General features: G+C 42.6%; 1 protein-coding gene and 1 long non-coding RNA gene across 4 annotated transcripts; one reads left to right on the top strand and one right to left on the bottom strand.

The window, feature by feature from the left end:
* Window positions 1-12: 12 nt before the first annotated feature.
* LOC135289302 (uncharacterized) lies at window positions 13-12614 on the bottom strand. 2 transcript variants are annotated; one of them, XR_010352087.1, is made up of 4 exons: window positions 12220-12614; window positions 5627-6826; window positions 2782-2891; window positions 13-2050 (listed from the first exon to the last, which is right to left on the bottom strand). It is a non-coding gene; the product is annotated as an uncharacterized LOC135289302 (long non-coding RNA). The 2 variants fall into 2 exon arrangements; XR_010352088.1 differs by having other exon boundaries at window positions 6729-6826.
* TMEM174 (transmembrane protein 174) lies at window positions 6449-10911 on the top strand. 2 transcript variants are annotated; one of them, XM_064402798.1, is made up of 3 exons: window positions 6449-6657; window positions 6934-7159; window positions 8577-10911. In XM_064402798.1, the coding sequence occupies exons 1-3, from the start codon at window positions 6525-6527 to the stop codon at window positions 8677-8679; spliced, it is 462 nt and encodes a 153-aa protein (XP_064258868.1). In that variant the 5' UTR covers window positions 6449-6524; the 3' UTR covers window positions 8680-10911. The 2 variants fall into 2 exon arrangements, with proteins under 2 accessions (XP_064258868.1, XP_064258867.1); XM_064402797.1 differs by having other exon boundaries at window positions 6461-7159; window positions 8577-10901.
* Window positions 12615-14458: the final 1844 nt, after the last annotated feature.

The raw sequence follows: 14458 nt of genomic DNA, 5'->3' as shown, positions 1-14458 counted from the left end.
TCATCAGGAAGAAAAAACAATTAACTTGGATTTCAAGAAATACTAGAGATGACTGGGCCTCTGCTAAAGTAGTCTGAAGGGAGTTCACTGCAAGAACATTAAACGCTCATCTTGTTCCGTTACAGCTTCAGTTTCTGTTTATAGCTGTTCTTTTTATAGTGAAGCCACTAAGTAGAAACCAACTTTTTTTATTATTTTAATTAAATCTGTTTGGAGCATCAAAGAAAAATAATTAGGAAGTGGTTTTATTTCTATTTTTGCTTTCCTTTTTTTGGAAAATATTTGTTTGCAAAGTTGTGGCCTTTACAAGTACTCGAGGAGCATTCACATATAGGGATGTTAAGGTTGCTATGAAGATGCCAAAGATGCTTTGAAGAGCTTCAATGGTTACCTCTTGGTCTGCCTGGTAACAAACACTCCATATTTAGGCTATCTCTGGTCCTTATGTAAGTATAATCCCTAGGAAAATCAGTTTTAGCTGCAGTTAAGAGCCCAAAGGCAGCCCTGAGGAGAGATAATAGACTAACAGTTTAACTGTGGTAGCAACTGGCTTCAGGGGGATTATTCTGCTGTTTTATATCATTATTCATGGATTATACAAGGAGTGCTTATTGTGTGAGAGTGAGCACCACAAAGCAATGGTGTCTTCGAGGTGCAGACATTACTTATCAGCAGATGCAGGAGAGGCAGTTTCATGGAAACAAATGTTTTTAACTGATGTAACATTTGACAGATCCTTCAGAAATACAACCGTCTTAGTTCTTCCATCCTGCTGCAACCCCAGGGTAGTGGTAGTGGCCTGCCTTCAGGGTTAAACTTTGGAGTTTCTAATTATATTTTGTGTTTGTTTGCACCTGTTCCCAAAGTGAAGGATTAGCTTGTATTAGGTAAAGATAATTAGGAGGAACTGAGTTGCTGCTATCCTTGACATCTTACAATTTGCTCTGAATGCTGTTTGAGAAAAACAGATTGGATTTTGTGCCCAGACAAGCAGCAGGGCTTGGTTCACCCTGGTGAATTTGCCAGCATTAAAAATTTTTGCAAGAGTGATCTCTGAATTGTTCAGCAGAGTCTCTGAACAGCTGTGTGTCATGGGACCTCAGTTACACCTCCACTCACCATGCTGAATTTCAGAGAACTTGACTGTAACAGGATCCCAGACCACGAATTAAGAACTTAAATTCCCTCCTGTGACAAGGGAAAGGTGATTTCCATGTGTCATCTTGTTGTGAAATACGTCTCACCTGCTTACTGCTTTAGAGAGATGTTCAGGAGCTCTTGCATTTGTCATTTATTTCCAATTCTGTCTTACTCCCTCAGTTATGCCAGGACAGCCCTTTGTGCAGCCACACAAAAACAAACCAGCCAGTGAGGGAAGTATATATAGCCAGCAATAGAGCTGAGGGGCTTATGCATGCCGAGTAATGAGCAAACAGGGCACAGAGGGGGATTTAGTATGTAGAAGCTGATTAAACTGGCATGACTCAGCCATTGGAAATGTCTGTATGAAGAAAGGGAATCCACAAAAGCCAGCAGGCATTTTGTCCTCTCTTCTTTCAAACATTTTTTACCTAGTGAGTCTTTCAAGGATGTTTTTCCTTACATGCAATCTGCAATGCAAGCTATAGTTTGCCATCTTTGTGATTATTTTTTTAAGCTTTTGCTCCTACTGTTTGAACAGTGGGGCCCACTGCTGTGTGTAATTTGTGCATACATAGCTTTGCACATGTCTAGGGAGCATGTTTCTCTCTCAAATTATCCTGCCAAGAACAGAAGCTGGGGTATTTTACTGGAAAGATCCCATGCAACAAAGCCCATGTTAGCTTTATCCTGTTGTTCAGAACACTCATTTTCTGAAAAGGCTAAATATCAAAACATGTTTTAGCAAATCTGGAAATATTTTACCATCTTAAAAAAAAAATCAGTTGCATCTGGTGGTAAACTGGAAAAGTATCAACCTTTTCTGCTGTCTTCAATTTGCTCAGTCAGTTGTTGCCAAGATGCACCCAAGAGACCAATCAAGCAGAATATGTTGATTCATCTGAGTTCTCTGTAACAGAAACATAATCTTGTTTTCCTTCAAGGTTATTGTATTTTGATCATCTACTGCAGAGTCTTCTGTGTAGATCACTTTATTTCTAAAAAAGCAGTCTGCACAGAACTACGGTTCAGAAAGCTGCTGACCTGACTTCACACTCGGCATCTGAGTTTCCTGAGAAGGATAGCTGTTACCACTGAAAACAAGGACTGAAAACGGAATTTACCTCTCTATGATTTTGAGAAGATGCTTAGGAAATAGATCAGTTTACAGCTGTGTTAGCATCTTCTGTTTTTGACTTAGAAAATCGTTACTTGAAAACTCAGTGGATGTGCTGGGTGCCTCTCCATAAACTGCTCAGCACTGAAGTAGTTAACATAGCCAGTGCAAAAGTGTTTGCTGGCTGTGGTGTTGAAATCTGTTGCAGCAAGGTCAGAAAATGAGTAAGAGTCTAGCAAGTCTGCCATCACCACTGAAGGCTACCACTGGGTGAACAGCAGTAGAGGGAAGAATTTTTGATGTGGGGAGTAGAAGTGAAATGTCTGTATTAGAAAGGAAGCAACACCTTGTAAAACTATAAAAGTAGCTTAAAATAATACGGAATAGCATTTTTATTGAGGAAGTGAGATACTTTACTGTCCCACTAATGGTGCTATAACCCTCTTTCTACTCTAAAGTTAACTTAAGTGTTTGACATACAAATGCTAGTGAGCAAATCAAGTTGGTTACTGATTCACACTTACTTAAACAGGCAAAGTGGGAGGTAAGGGTTGCTTGCCCTCTCTAAGTGAAGGTCTTTCTTTCTTGCTGCCTGCACTGACACTGCTGTGCTTCTAACTGCAACACTGCAATCCTTTACATATGAGGGATTCACAAAAATATAAATGAATACATTTCCTCTAGGAAAAGTCCTTCTTCCTACATCAACAGCAGATAAAAAAATGAACAGTTAACTCATCTGGAAAACTGAGATTGCACAGGTCTTTGCAATGTTGCTATGTTTTTGTGATAGCAAGGCTTGCTATCATAAGGGCATGATTGCACCCACCCCATCTTTACCCTTTGTAGTTTGTGTTGCTGTATTCATTTATCCCTTTTCCATCCTATCTCTTCAGAGTCATGACTTGTAGTGGCAGTATCTCTGCATTCGGCACTGAACATGCCAGACTTCAGTGCTCTATCACACATACATGCATCTCAACAATTAGGCATGGAAAAACCTTCATTTTGGTGTGCCTGCTCAGAAGACAACATTTTCCAGAGCATATAAAGCCACCTTGCTGGTAAATGCAGTTGTGGACAGCTGGCTGAACCTGCTCCTCACAATTTATTTGTACTTTGAGGCTGGCAGTGCAGTAGTTCAGGGGTGAAAGGCCCACTCACAGTGGTTATTCATGTACTGCTCTTACACATGTAATTCATGTTTTCCATTGAAGACTCCATATGCAGTTACCTTGCTGTAGGAAAAAGTCCCACTAACTCAAACCACTGACTCCTTAATCTCCCTAAATTATGGACTGATAATTTGTACTTATTTATTTTAAAGCTAATCAATGTGCAATACTGTGTGTTGTACAGCTTCTTTTGCATCTTCTAAGTTCCTGCTTATATAACGGGCATGTAAGAAAATAAAACATTCCTGTAAGAGGCTGATAATGTGAACAACTGTGTAAAAATAGGTAACATAAAGAGAAGAAGAAAGGGTTAAGTAATAGCTTGTCAGTGTTCTCTAGGATGACTCTTCAAATAGGTTAGAGAACTGAGGGGGTGCAGAGCACCTGCTTCCAGCAGCAAGCATCTGCAGGGGAATTCAGCACTGGTAATAGAAAATTAGGTGCAGGAACAGAAAGCAAAGCAATGCTTGTGTTCAAGGGTAAGGTCTGAAGAAGATGAGAACAAAACTGTATTGAGATCTGAAAACAGCACTCATTCTAAAAAACCTCACTCCAACCAATTTTCCTTCTTTTCACAAAACTCTTTTGCTTAGGAGTCATACAGGTAAAAGGGATGCATTTAGTAAATTGACATTTTTAAGTGAGTCCCCAGAACACACATTATTTGCAAAGAAATGCACTGGTCTTAAAAAAATCAGTGTGATCCAGTAATCTCTTAACACCTTGACAGCTGCCTGACTGCAGCATTACCACTCTCTGGGCAAATAACTGGAGAAATGTGGGGATGCATAGAGGAAACTGTCTTACAGAGAGGGGACATTTTACAGGGAAAGGAGTAATTTTAATGTAGATCCTAGCACACCAAATGGAGAGTGTTTTCTATCTTATTTTAAAAGTTCAAGTGGCATGTAGGTTTGAAAGGAAGAGAAGGATCCTGTGTTCTCCAGCTCTACTGTGCGCTTGCTCAACACATGAAGTCATGTCCTAGACCAGAGGAAAGGAGATGGCTGTGGGATGACACAACACCCAACTTGGAAAATTCTGATTCCAGACAGGGTCTAAGTACCACTCTGTGGGATTGAGGAAGTGCTCCAGCATGATCCCATTGCAAATAGCAGTTGCAGAGTTCTTGAATGAATGAAAGGGGCCAGGTGACACTACATCTGTATAAACTATTAGCTAGACAGCTATTATAATATAGTGCTGCTTTTAAAAGGATATTGGAAAGCCTGAAAGATTCAGCAGTGGCAAAGATGATTCATAGTATGGAAAAACCTGACTTGTAAAGAGCAGTAACAGTTCATTCCATTAAGTTTAATAAATGTAAGGTTAAAGGTGATTTTGACTTTGGCTAAATTACCAGTGCAAAGACATTTTTTCTAGTATTTCAGCACAGTCTAGTTCAGTTGTCATCATAAAAAACCACTGCATTGCAAGACTGATCTCTTCACTCAAGAGGTGCAGAGAATCCTGACCAGTCTTAGTGTTGTGGGAAAGGCTGATCTTGAGTGTATTTGTCGGAAAATTTGTTGACACCCTGGGTAACAGGGGTGACTTAATAATGCTGCATTTAGAAGCTTCACAGCTTTTTTTAAAGGAATCCAGCACTAATATTTTTCAAGGTCTGTGTGCTAAAAAATGAGAAAGACATCTGCAATTGCATTCAGCATCAGTTCTAAAGGTGCCGAATTTGGGGAATAGCCCTTTCCAGGAAAGAGCTGTCATCACAGAGTGTGATGTGAATGCAGAGTAGACGAAAAGCACTTTTACTGACTTTGAAAAAGCAGTCTAAAAGGTGAATTTTCTATTTCTAGAGCTATTTTTAATCTTACAAATTTCAGGATAAGCTTGCTTCCCCAGAGCTGCTGGTAGCAGGAAATAGCATTATGTGTTCCACTGCCTGAGCAGTTATCAGTGTCCTCTGTGTCGTACCCTGCCATGCTAGTCAAAACAGGCCTAGCAGGCCTAGAGTAGTTGGAGTAGTTGGAGGTATTTCCTCCTTAAGGAATTACACAAAGACATTCTACCAGAACCCTACAACAGCAATTGCTTTAGTCTGAAACTGTTAGGAAACAGAAAATTTCAAAATTCAATAATCTGTCTATTTAATATATGAGATGTGAGTTCAGCAGAAGATAGTTCATTGTGATATGAAGTAGTAGTTCATTGTGACATGAAGAAGTATCCTACATACCTGTGAGTACAGCATAAGATTCCTCACTCTGTCAAGTTTAGCATTACAGGAGATGCTTTCTCTTTCTTGCGGTGATGTGCCATTCAGAGTATTTGGGCATTATTCTCTATAAACCTTAAAACCTACTACAAAAAATGTCCAGAATTAAGGGGAAATTATAGGGTAATTTTACTACTTCAACCAGCTGGAAAGCTTTGGCTGTCTTGAAATAAGGTTTCTCCCACAGCCAACAGTTCTCCCAGGCTTCTCAGTGCTTACCATCCCGTTACCACTTACCCTCCTGCTCACCTAGTGGTTGCCCCAGAAAAATGTCAGAAAGTGTACTTTGGTATTTTTTTAAACCATGGACTGCAAAATGAGCTGCAACAGAGGTCCAGGCATGACTATAAATGTCACGCTTCAGAGCATGGAAAAGCATTCCTAGCAAAGGCCATGTGGAATTTTCCTGCAGAAAATTGAGCAGGAAGTGGAGAGCAAGGATCTCTTCACTGCTGTTGACTAAACATATGCTGTCCATATGTTGGATGTATCAGCTAGCTGGGGCCAAGGAAAAGCTGCAATAGCTCCAGCTTGCTTTTTCTGCTATCCAGAATGAGCACAGTATCATGAGTGCTAAATTAAAGACAAAGGAAACACAAGGAGACAGGCAGTCATGCAGGGGTGAATCCATTTCGGAAGTGATAGTGGTAATTCAAGAAATCTTTAGTGATGGCTTCAGGCTTCAGTTCCCAGACCTTTGTTCTTTCAAGCAAAGTTTATTCTTTCACATGATGGACTCTGTTAACCATACACACACAAAGTTCTTGTATAACTAACCTGGACCTTCGACTTTAAATGCTCTGCCAAGTCCTTTACAAGCCCCCTTTCTCTTGAAGGAGAAGATACATTATACTCAGTAATGGAGCAAAACAACAACAACAATGTAGAAGATTTCTCCTTGAATGTTTTTTCTGTCACTCCTTGTCAGCCAAACAGATCTGATGCCCTGGTGTCAGATGGGGATAAAGCTGGCACCACTCTGCTCTTTTCAGGTGTGTTTTTGGGACTGGTGGGGATCACTTTCACTGTGATGGGATGGATAAAATATGATGGCATTACTCACCTGGAGTGGACTCAGTTACTAGGGCCTATTCTGCTGTCTGTCGGGGTGACTTTTATTCTGATTGCTGTTTGTAAATTTAACATGCTTACATGCAAGCCCTGTAAAGAAAGAGAGGAAAATACGTCGGAACTTGATCAGGCTGCAAGCGGACAGTCCTTTGTCTTCACTGGCATTAACCAGCCTATAACTTTCCATGGTGCCACAGTGGTACAGTACATCCCTCCGCCGTACCCATCCCAGGAAGGCGCTGCTGTGAGTCCCGGCTACCTTCACCCCGTGCTCAGCTGCTGTGGTGCTGCTCCCCCCAGCACCTCGCCAGTCCTCACCTCGGCTTCCTCTCACTTCTGCCCTGCCTACACCCTGGACAACCTGGCTTTTACTGGAGATGAGAACTACACTGCTTATCCTGCAGAGAATTCCAGGAATCAGAGGTACATCTTCTGAAATGCCTTAGTGTGTTTGGACACAGTCTTCTGAATATTTTAAGTACAATGTGTGGTTTCATAAGAAACTACAACTAGTCCAAGACATTATCCTTCTCAGACTTTTTTTATCTTTGTTAGGAATTTTTCTTGAGTTAGGAAATGTACTTTTCCTGCAAAGTGTTTTTACACAATTTAAATTCATTTATAAATGCCTTTTGATTTTCAGTAAGCTAAACCTCTTATTACTTTTTAAGATATATGTGCTCCTGTTTGTGGAGGTTTTCTTATGTTTATCTTGCCACCTTTAAGTTATTATGTGTATGACACCAAGATTATTTTTTGCCTTTTTAAAATATACCTTTTATATAACTTTTATATATACTCAGTGTTCTTAACAAGCATGCTTGTAATTCCATAAGTCTGATAACTTAGCATAGTCCTAGTAGTCTGTTAGGCCAGGAGACCAAACATCCTGAAGGCCTTGTGGTCGGAGGCCAGAAAACTCTACAGTGTCTTTGGAAACCAAGGTCCTCTCTAGAACATATCCTGGAAACTAGAGATTCGACTCATCCAGGGGGGAATTCCATGGGGGAATATCACACCATTCATCCAGGCCTTCCATTGGGGCACCCTTGTAAGATATGCTAATTTGTAAGGTCTATAAATTGTATACACCATCTATCGTGGGGCTGCATTGCAGTGCATCCCACCTTGGTGCCTTGGGGCACCGTAAGGATCCTTAGTAAATACTGAGGTAAAACCCTTATCCCTTAACCCTGTCTGGCTCTCAATTTTTAAGACCAGGAAAAGGCATCATGTAGAGCCAGAGGCTTCCATTCAAACACAATCACAACACGAGTCAGCACACAAACAGCATTTCTGCAACAATGCAAGAATCAGTCTGGTACCAGATGCTCTCCCTCCTGAATACACCTGGTCACAACATGCTGCTCTCCTGCTGTAACAACTTTCCAGCTCTTCCTCTTTTCCTAGTTTTGAGGCATAAACAATATTGGTCATGTTGCACAGCAGTGTTGCACACAAAATATTTTTCCATAGTTCCTTCCTCCAAGGAAAAATATTCTAATTATAGGAATTACTCATAATTATATCCTTTCTGCAACACAAGTCACTGTTAGTTCATTTATCAAAGTATTTTTGAAAAACTGCTGACTGACCCATTGTCCTCAGCAATATAAGTGACAGGCATAGGCAGGGTGGAGACAACATTCACCTCCTGACACTTCTAAACTTCACGAAAAAACACAGCAAAGAGCTGAATCTCAGTAAAACTTCATCTCACAGCATTTTCTGAAGAAGCCGGGGAATACTTTTCCCAGGTAAGGCTGTGAGGCTAAAACACAGAAATTATGTGAATGGTCTGGTAAATTCTTTTTGTATCTGCTCCTCTTCCTCTTTTCAGGTCAGAAGACAGTTCTGATGAACCAGAAGGACTGCTGGAAGACTATGTCCATAATAACTTGTGTCCTCCACGTTATGAGGAAATATACCCTTTTTCTTCATAAAATCATCATGGACAAGAGACAACAATCCTAAGAGATGCTAGCAAGAATCCCAAAAAATCTTTTCTTTAAATACTTGTGTGATAAGACATTGTGAGCAAGTTCTTGATATTCATACACAGTATCACTGAAGCTATTTAACTGACTGCTTCCTTTTCCTTGTCAAAATTCTTTAGCCCTTTGCAATGCAGCTTAATAGCAGAGCTGTTAATTATTCAATGGCTAAACTATTAATAGCAAAGCTATTAAACTCAATAATCCAAATCCATATTAGGATTCCCCAACAAGAAGCTTGATTTTCAGACTTGCTGAAACCAGGGTGAACTGTGAATGCACAATATGTTTGTGGAAGATCATGATTGCTCCTGGACATCCAGCATCTTTAGAAAATATTTGATTTTTTCTTGAGGTATTTTCATTCTTGATTGCTTGGGAAACTTCAAAAGTGCTCAAGTGTCTGATCCATGAAAGTGCATTTTATGCCTTAATTTTGTCTGATTCTTTAGAAGAGCTTACTCATTAATAAGTCCAGTCTACAGATTAGACTTTCTCAGGTTGCTTTACCTGGACAACCAGTCCTGTTGCACAGCCCAGTCCTGTAGGCATCTTTTTGGAGCATCCTGCTTGAACCAGAGCATCTCAGAACAGAGAAAACAAATAGTGACTTCTGACAACTTTTACACAGATCTCTAAGACATCTTGCATGCATGAAATTCAGTTTCCTTTCCTGCCTGATAGGAGGCAAAGCACAGTCTGCTGCCAGGAGTCCTAATAACTATGAAGTTAATGTCACTAAAGAAAATGGCATCTTTCTGAAGCCTTGACAAAGATGTTTCATCCTGGCACTGTTAAGGACTTTGACAATCACAGCTGCTGCACCCCACTCTGTGGGGGGGCTGTGGTGAAACACCTCTGAGGTCCCTTCTTATTTGAGTGTGGGTCTTAGGCACACAACCCAGTCTGCAGGTTGCCCCCAGAGTATTAGGAAACTGTGGGTTGTAGTGAACTTTCTTGCTCAAGTTCAGTTTGGTTCCATGCGTTGAATCCACAAAAATTTGAGATGAGCTCATTTGATTAGAGAATGGTGTTCCTGAACACTGAGACTGTGGGTTTGATCCCCATATGGGCCATTCACTTAAGATTTGGACTTGATGATCCTTGTAGGTTCCTTCTAATTAACAATATTCTGTGATTCTGTGAAATATATTTACAGCTATATTTAACAAAAGATGAAGTGTATTAGTTCCAAAATTTTGCACTCCAGAACGAAGATCCAAAGAGGCTTTGCTCAGGAATTTTTTAAATCCCAGAGCAATGACAATGCAATGAGTCCCTACATTTTTATTTTGTTTTTCCACATATATTTCAGGTTCTGCTTTTCAATGTGCCTAGAAGTGCAACAAGCCAGTATTTCCCTATGATGATCCCATTAGGTCTGCTCATCTCCCTCAAAGCAAAAGCTGATCTCAGCTCTCACCTGCTGGAGTGGGCACCACACAAAATGCCCTGGAGGGCAGTGGTCACTGTCTGAAGTAACCAAGCGGTGCACTGCTGGTGTGCCTGTGGGTCAGTCTCCTGGCCTGGCACAGCACAGCTAGAAGCAGGCGTCCATTATGGAATGCATCAGCTTTCTCTTACTTGTCAATGCAGCTGTCTTGGCTCTCGTCAGATTTCATCCACCTGTGACTGGTCTCATTCTTGGGAGCTGGAGAATTGGCATTCTCTGATTCTTGGCATTTAGCAGAGACAGTTGCACAGACCTGTTGTACTTCTGTGCAGCAGCCCTAGCAATCAGGAGACATAGCTCTGGATGGAGATGTGCATTCAGAACATTGTCCAACTGCATGGACCTGCAGGTGCATGCCTCCCTGTCCTGTACACTTAGAGGTTGTAAGAAATAAAGCACTGGGGGGGCACAAAACAACCACTGTGCTCCAGAGTAATGGACAAGACACTGACAGGGGTCATATTTGGGACGCAACATTTGAACAGACTCAAAGCTGGATTAGCAACTGCAGCAGCAGCTATTGAACAGTGACTGCAAACTTTGTGTGAGGTTTTTCTCCTTAGAGAAATATGGAACACACTGTTTTTCAGCAGCGGTGGCCTGGTGTTAGCAGGTAGTTGGAGAAGGGGAGGCACGTGTATTTGGAGAAGGGGAGGCACGTGTAGCTGGAGAAGGGGAGGCATGCTGTGTTCAGCATGATCTCTGTGGAACTGAGTGAGAGAACAGAAGACCTAAAAATAAATGCAAGTTTCTGTTATGGAAGTGTCTTGCTCCTTTTCTGGAATTTACACAGAGGTGAATTCATCCTCCCTCCACAGCAGGAAACTGGATGGTCCCAAATCCCCAGTTAGTTCCACATGTACAGAGCCCTGAACTTAGCACATAATTGTGCTGAATCCAGCAGGCACTGCAGTAGCACAGAGGTCAGGCTTGATGGATCCAATTGCAGGAGTAGGGTCAAAATTTCTGCCCAGTTACCCTCCCCCACCACAAGAAAATTCCTTCAGTCAGACACCACATATTTTTTTCCTGCTGCTCTTCCCTCCTCCCTCCCTCCCACACCCCTCCCCCCCAGCATAAGTTTCATGAGGTAATTATATCTTTATTTTTATTACATCAAATAATACTGACAGAGTAAATGGAAGAAAACTCAGAAGGGTGCACTGTGGACTCCATATTGATTTTAAAGTTTACTTCTAGCTGCACTATATTAATTGTAAAGAATTGGAAGAGTCCTGGGTTTCTCTTTAAAGAGAAGATTAAATAATAAGTTTAAATAGCTATATTGAAATTACCTTGACCCATGAGATGAATTCTGGCTGAATTCTGTGGGAGTCTTTTGAGAAACTCCAGGGTGGTGACAGTTCCTTGCTGTACTGAGTGCTGATCATCAATTTTAAGAACAGAGACATGTTCTATAAAGGCATTTTCCTCCTTCTCGTCCTTCCACCTTCTACTTTCCTCCTTTTTTTCTGTTTTGTCTTTTTAATTAAGGGTTTGGGGGCTTGCTCTGTGTGTGTGTTTTCTTTGTTTGTTTGGATTTTGGAGGTTTTGTTTGTTTGTTTGTTTTTACTGTGATATATAACCATCACATGAACTCACTTCTTAGCATTAAGAATTCTTTCTGCCCTATGATGAGTGAAAGAACAAATCTATTTGGCCTTCAACCAAGGTGGACTGTCACAGCCCTTCTAGATTATACTGACATAACTTCACAAAACACCTGGAAGACTGTATTTGAGATTTTTCTCAATCCATTTTTAATTTAAGATGGTGCTCTTTAAGCAAAATTGCATTCTCCCACATTGCAGACCTGCAGAATATTGGGGGGTTAATAGTTTAAGGTGTTTCACATTCTAGTCATAGTGATAGAATATTGTATGTATTTTCAGCTACGTAACCCTGCGTGGTTTCTTGGGATTTTTCCTAATAGAACTCTGTTTATAAGATTTTGATCATATGAAATCAGTGGAGACATGTCTATTGATACAAAACTGAGCATGATCTATTAATTTCAGCAAAAACTCTGCACAGACCTTCTCTAAGATCAAGGAGCTATTTTCAGACATTGAATGCCACATGGTGCAGCATGCGAATTTCTTGTCAGATTAAATCCAAAGTCTGCTTTTTCACACCGGCGCTGCCGGTCAGTGCGGGGGTCCAGCAGGAGCGGTTTGCAAAGTGCGCTGTGCTTCAGCAGCCGAATTTCCCCATCTGCTGCCGCTGCTGACGGCGCTGCTCCGCCCGAGGGATGCTCCCCAGCGCAGACCACGCTCGGGCGGGGGCGCTGAAATCCTTCTGGGAGCTATTTGTAAACTGGGTCGGGATTTAGGAAATCTGGGTCTCGGGGAAAAAAAAAAATAAACCTGTAAGTAGGGCTCGTTCCTCTCCAGAGAGCCCTAGTGACGCACACGGCAGGCCCTCAGCACGGCGCGGGGAGGGCGCTGCGGCCTCCATGGCGCGCGGAGCCCGAGCCCCGCTCCCTCAGGCCGCGCCCCAGCTGGGCCGCGGGGCTCCCGCAGGCCGCAGCGGCGCTTGCCCGGCTGTCCCGCCGCGCCGGCAGCGCCAGAGGGCGCCGGGGCCGCCCGGCCACGGAGATGCTGTGCCGGGCCCCGTCTCCGCTCACCCGCCAGAGTTAAAACTGGGCGGGTTTAAGCAGATGTGTTTCCCCAGTGACCCGACGGCAGTCAGAGGCGCAGAGCCGGCAGTTTGTAAGCGGCCCCTCGTTGTGAGACACCCGCATTTCAGCCCCGGGATCCGAAGCTTTTGTCCTTTGCTTCGAATACTCAAGATGCCTTTGAAAAGTATCCTGTGCTGTCTCACAACTGAGAGCTGGCCTATTCAAGAACAAAATAGTCGTGGTGAAAGTCCCAGTGAAACCGCCGAAGAGCAGGGTACCCATCCCCGCCCTCACAGCAGCTCTCACACCCCTGGGTGAGACACGCGGGTTGGAGAAATGTGGAAGGACTGCGGCCTGGGCATGGGTGCTGCACAGTGCACTCACATGCACCCCCGTCTCCTCTTCCTCTCCGCTGTGACCTAATGGGACAGGCTTCTGTCTGCATGAAGGAGCAGGGGGCAGTCCAAGGGTCGTTTTGCAAAGAACTAGGGCACGCTGTTTGTATACAGCACCTACGATAATCTGTTCCTGCTCCAAGTATCATTACTGGCTCCACTTTAGCTGTCAGGGTGAATAGACATCAACAGGATGTGCTGAACGTCGCTGTTGCTGCCCCATCCCCAACGTGAATCAGTGTGTCTGTCAGAGAAGCATACAGCAGAGCCAGGTGGGATCCCAAGGGCTGTGCCTGCATTAGCTGAGCAGCACTGCTCAGCGGGAGAGGGTCTGAAAAAGGGAAACAGCAGGTGCAGAGGACCCGGTAGCTGCATGCACTGCATGTTGGAGAGGTTTATATCAGATTTACTCCTTAGGACTTGATGCTGATTACCAGTTGAAATACGCATTGTTCTCCTATGGTATGTTTTCTGGTGCAGATTCATCCAATAGCAATTATTCGTCTCACACCTGTGATGTGATGTGATGTGATGTGATGTGATGTGATGTGATGATGTGATGTGATGTGGTGAAAAGCTTCACAGAACAGGTGAGGAGTGTCGGGAGTCTCTTAAATACCACCTGATTTAGAGGCACTTGTTGCCTTGCAGACTGGGATGACTTGCAGAAACTGCAAGTGTTGCATGTTGTAGAGCAGGAGAGGCTTCTCTCAGCTTCCTGACAGCAGTGAGCTCATGGCAGAGCCTTACAGAGGTTACTTTGAGAGATCTCACAGTGTACTCTTGACACCACCAAAGGTACATATAGTCTAATTTTGAGATGTAGCAGGTTTGTGCCTTCCTGAACAATAATTTCAAAGTGATGAAGAAGTTTTCCCGTGGGGAACAGGAAAAATTACTCTCTAGCTGTTGTGGTCTTGTACCTCATTCCTTCTGTGATAACAGCAAAGGGTCAAGGGTAAACCAGTAGTGGCATGATTGTATCTGTGTCGTGTGTGGCATCTCTAATGAGCAATTGATTATATCTACACACACTATTTAGCAAACACCATGGGACATGTGCTAGCAGACTAGCTGCTGTACATCTCTTATAAAATCCTGGGATGAGATTAATGCTCTCCTGTTTGGGTTTATCCCGTCAGATTTTTTTGAAAAAATTTGTTTATTTTTGCAGATAAATCATCACTCTATATGTAAGATGCTGTGCTTGCTTCTTAGGGAACAGGACATGCTATTTAACAGCCCTGGGTAGATGACCCA

Source organism: Passer domesticus, chromosome Z (genome assembly GCF_036417665.1).
Source record: "Passer domesticus isolate bPasDom1 chromosome Z, bPasDom1.hap1, whole genome shotgun sequence".
NCBI classification, from domain to species: Eukaryota; Metazoa; Chordata; class Aves; order Passeriformes; family Passeridae; genus Passer; species Passer domesticus.
Note: the sequence above shows the minus strand (reverse complement) of the source record. Positions and strands in the feature narration are given on the sequence as shown.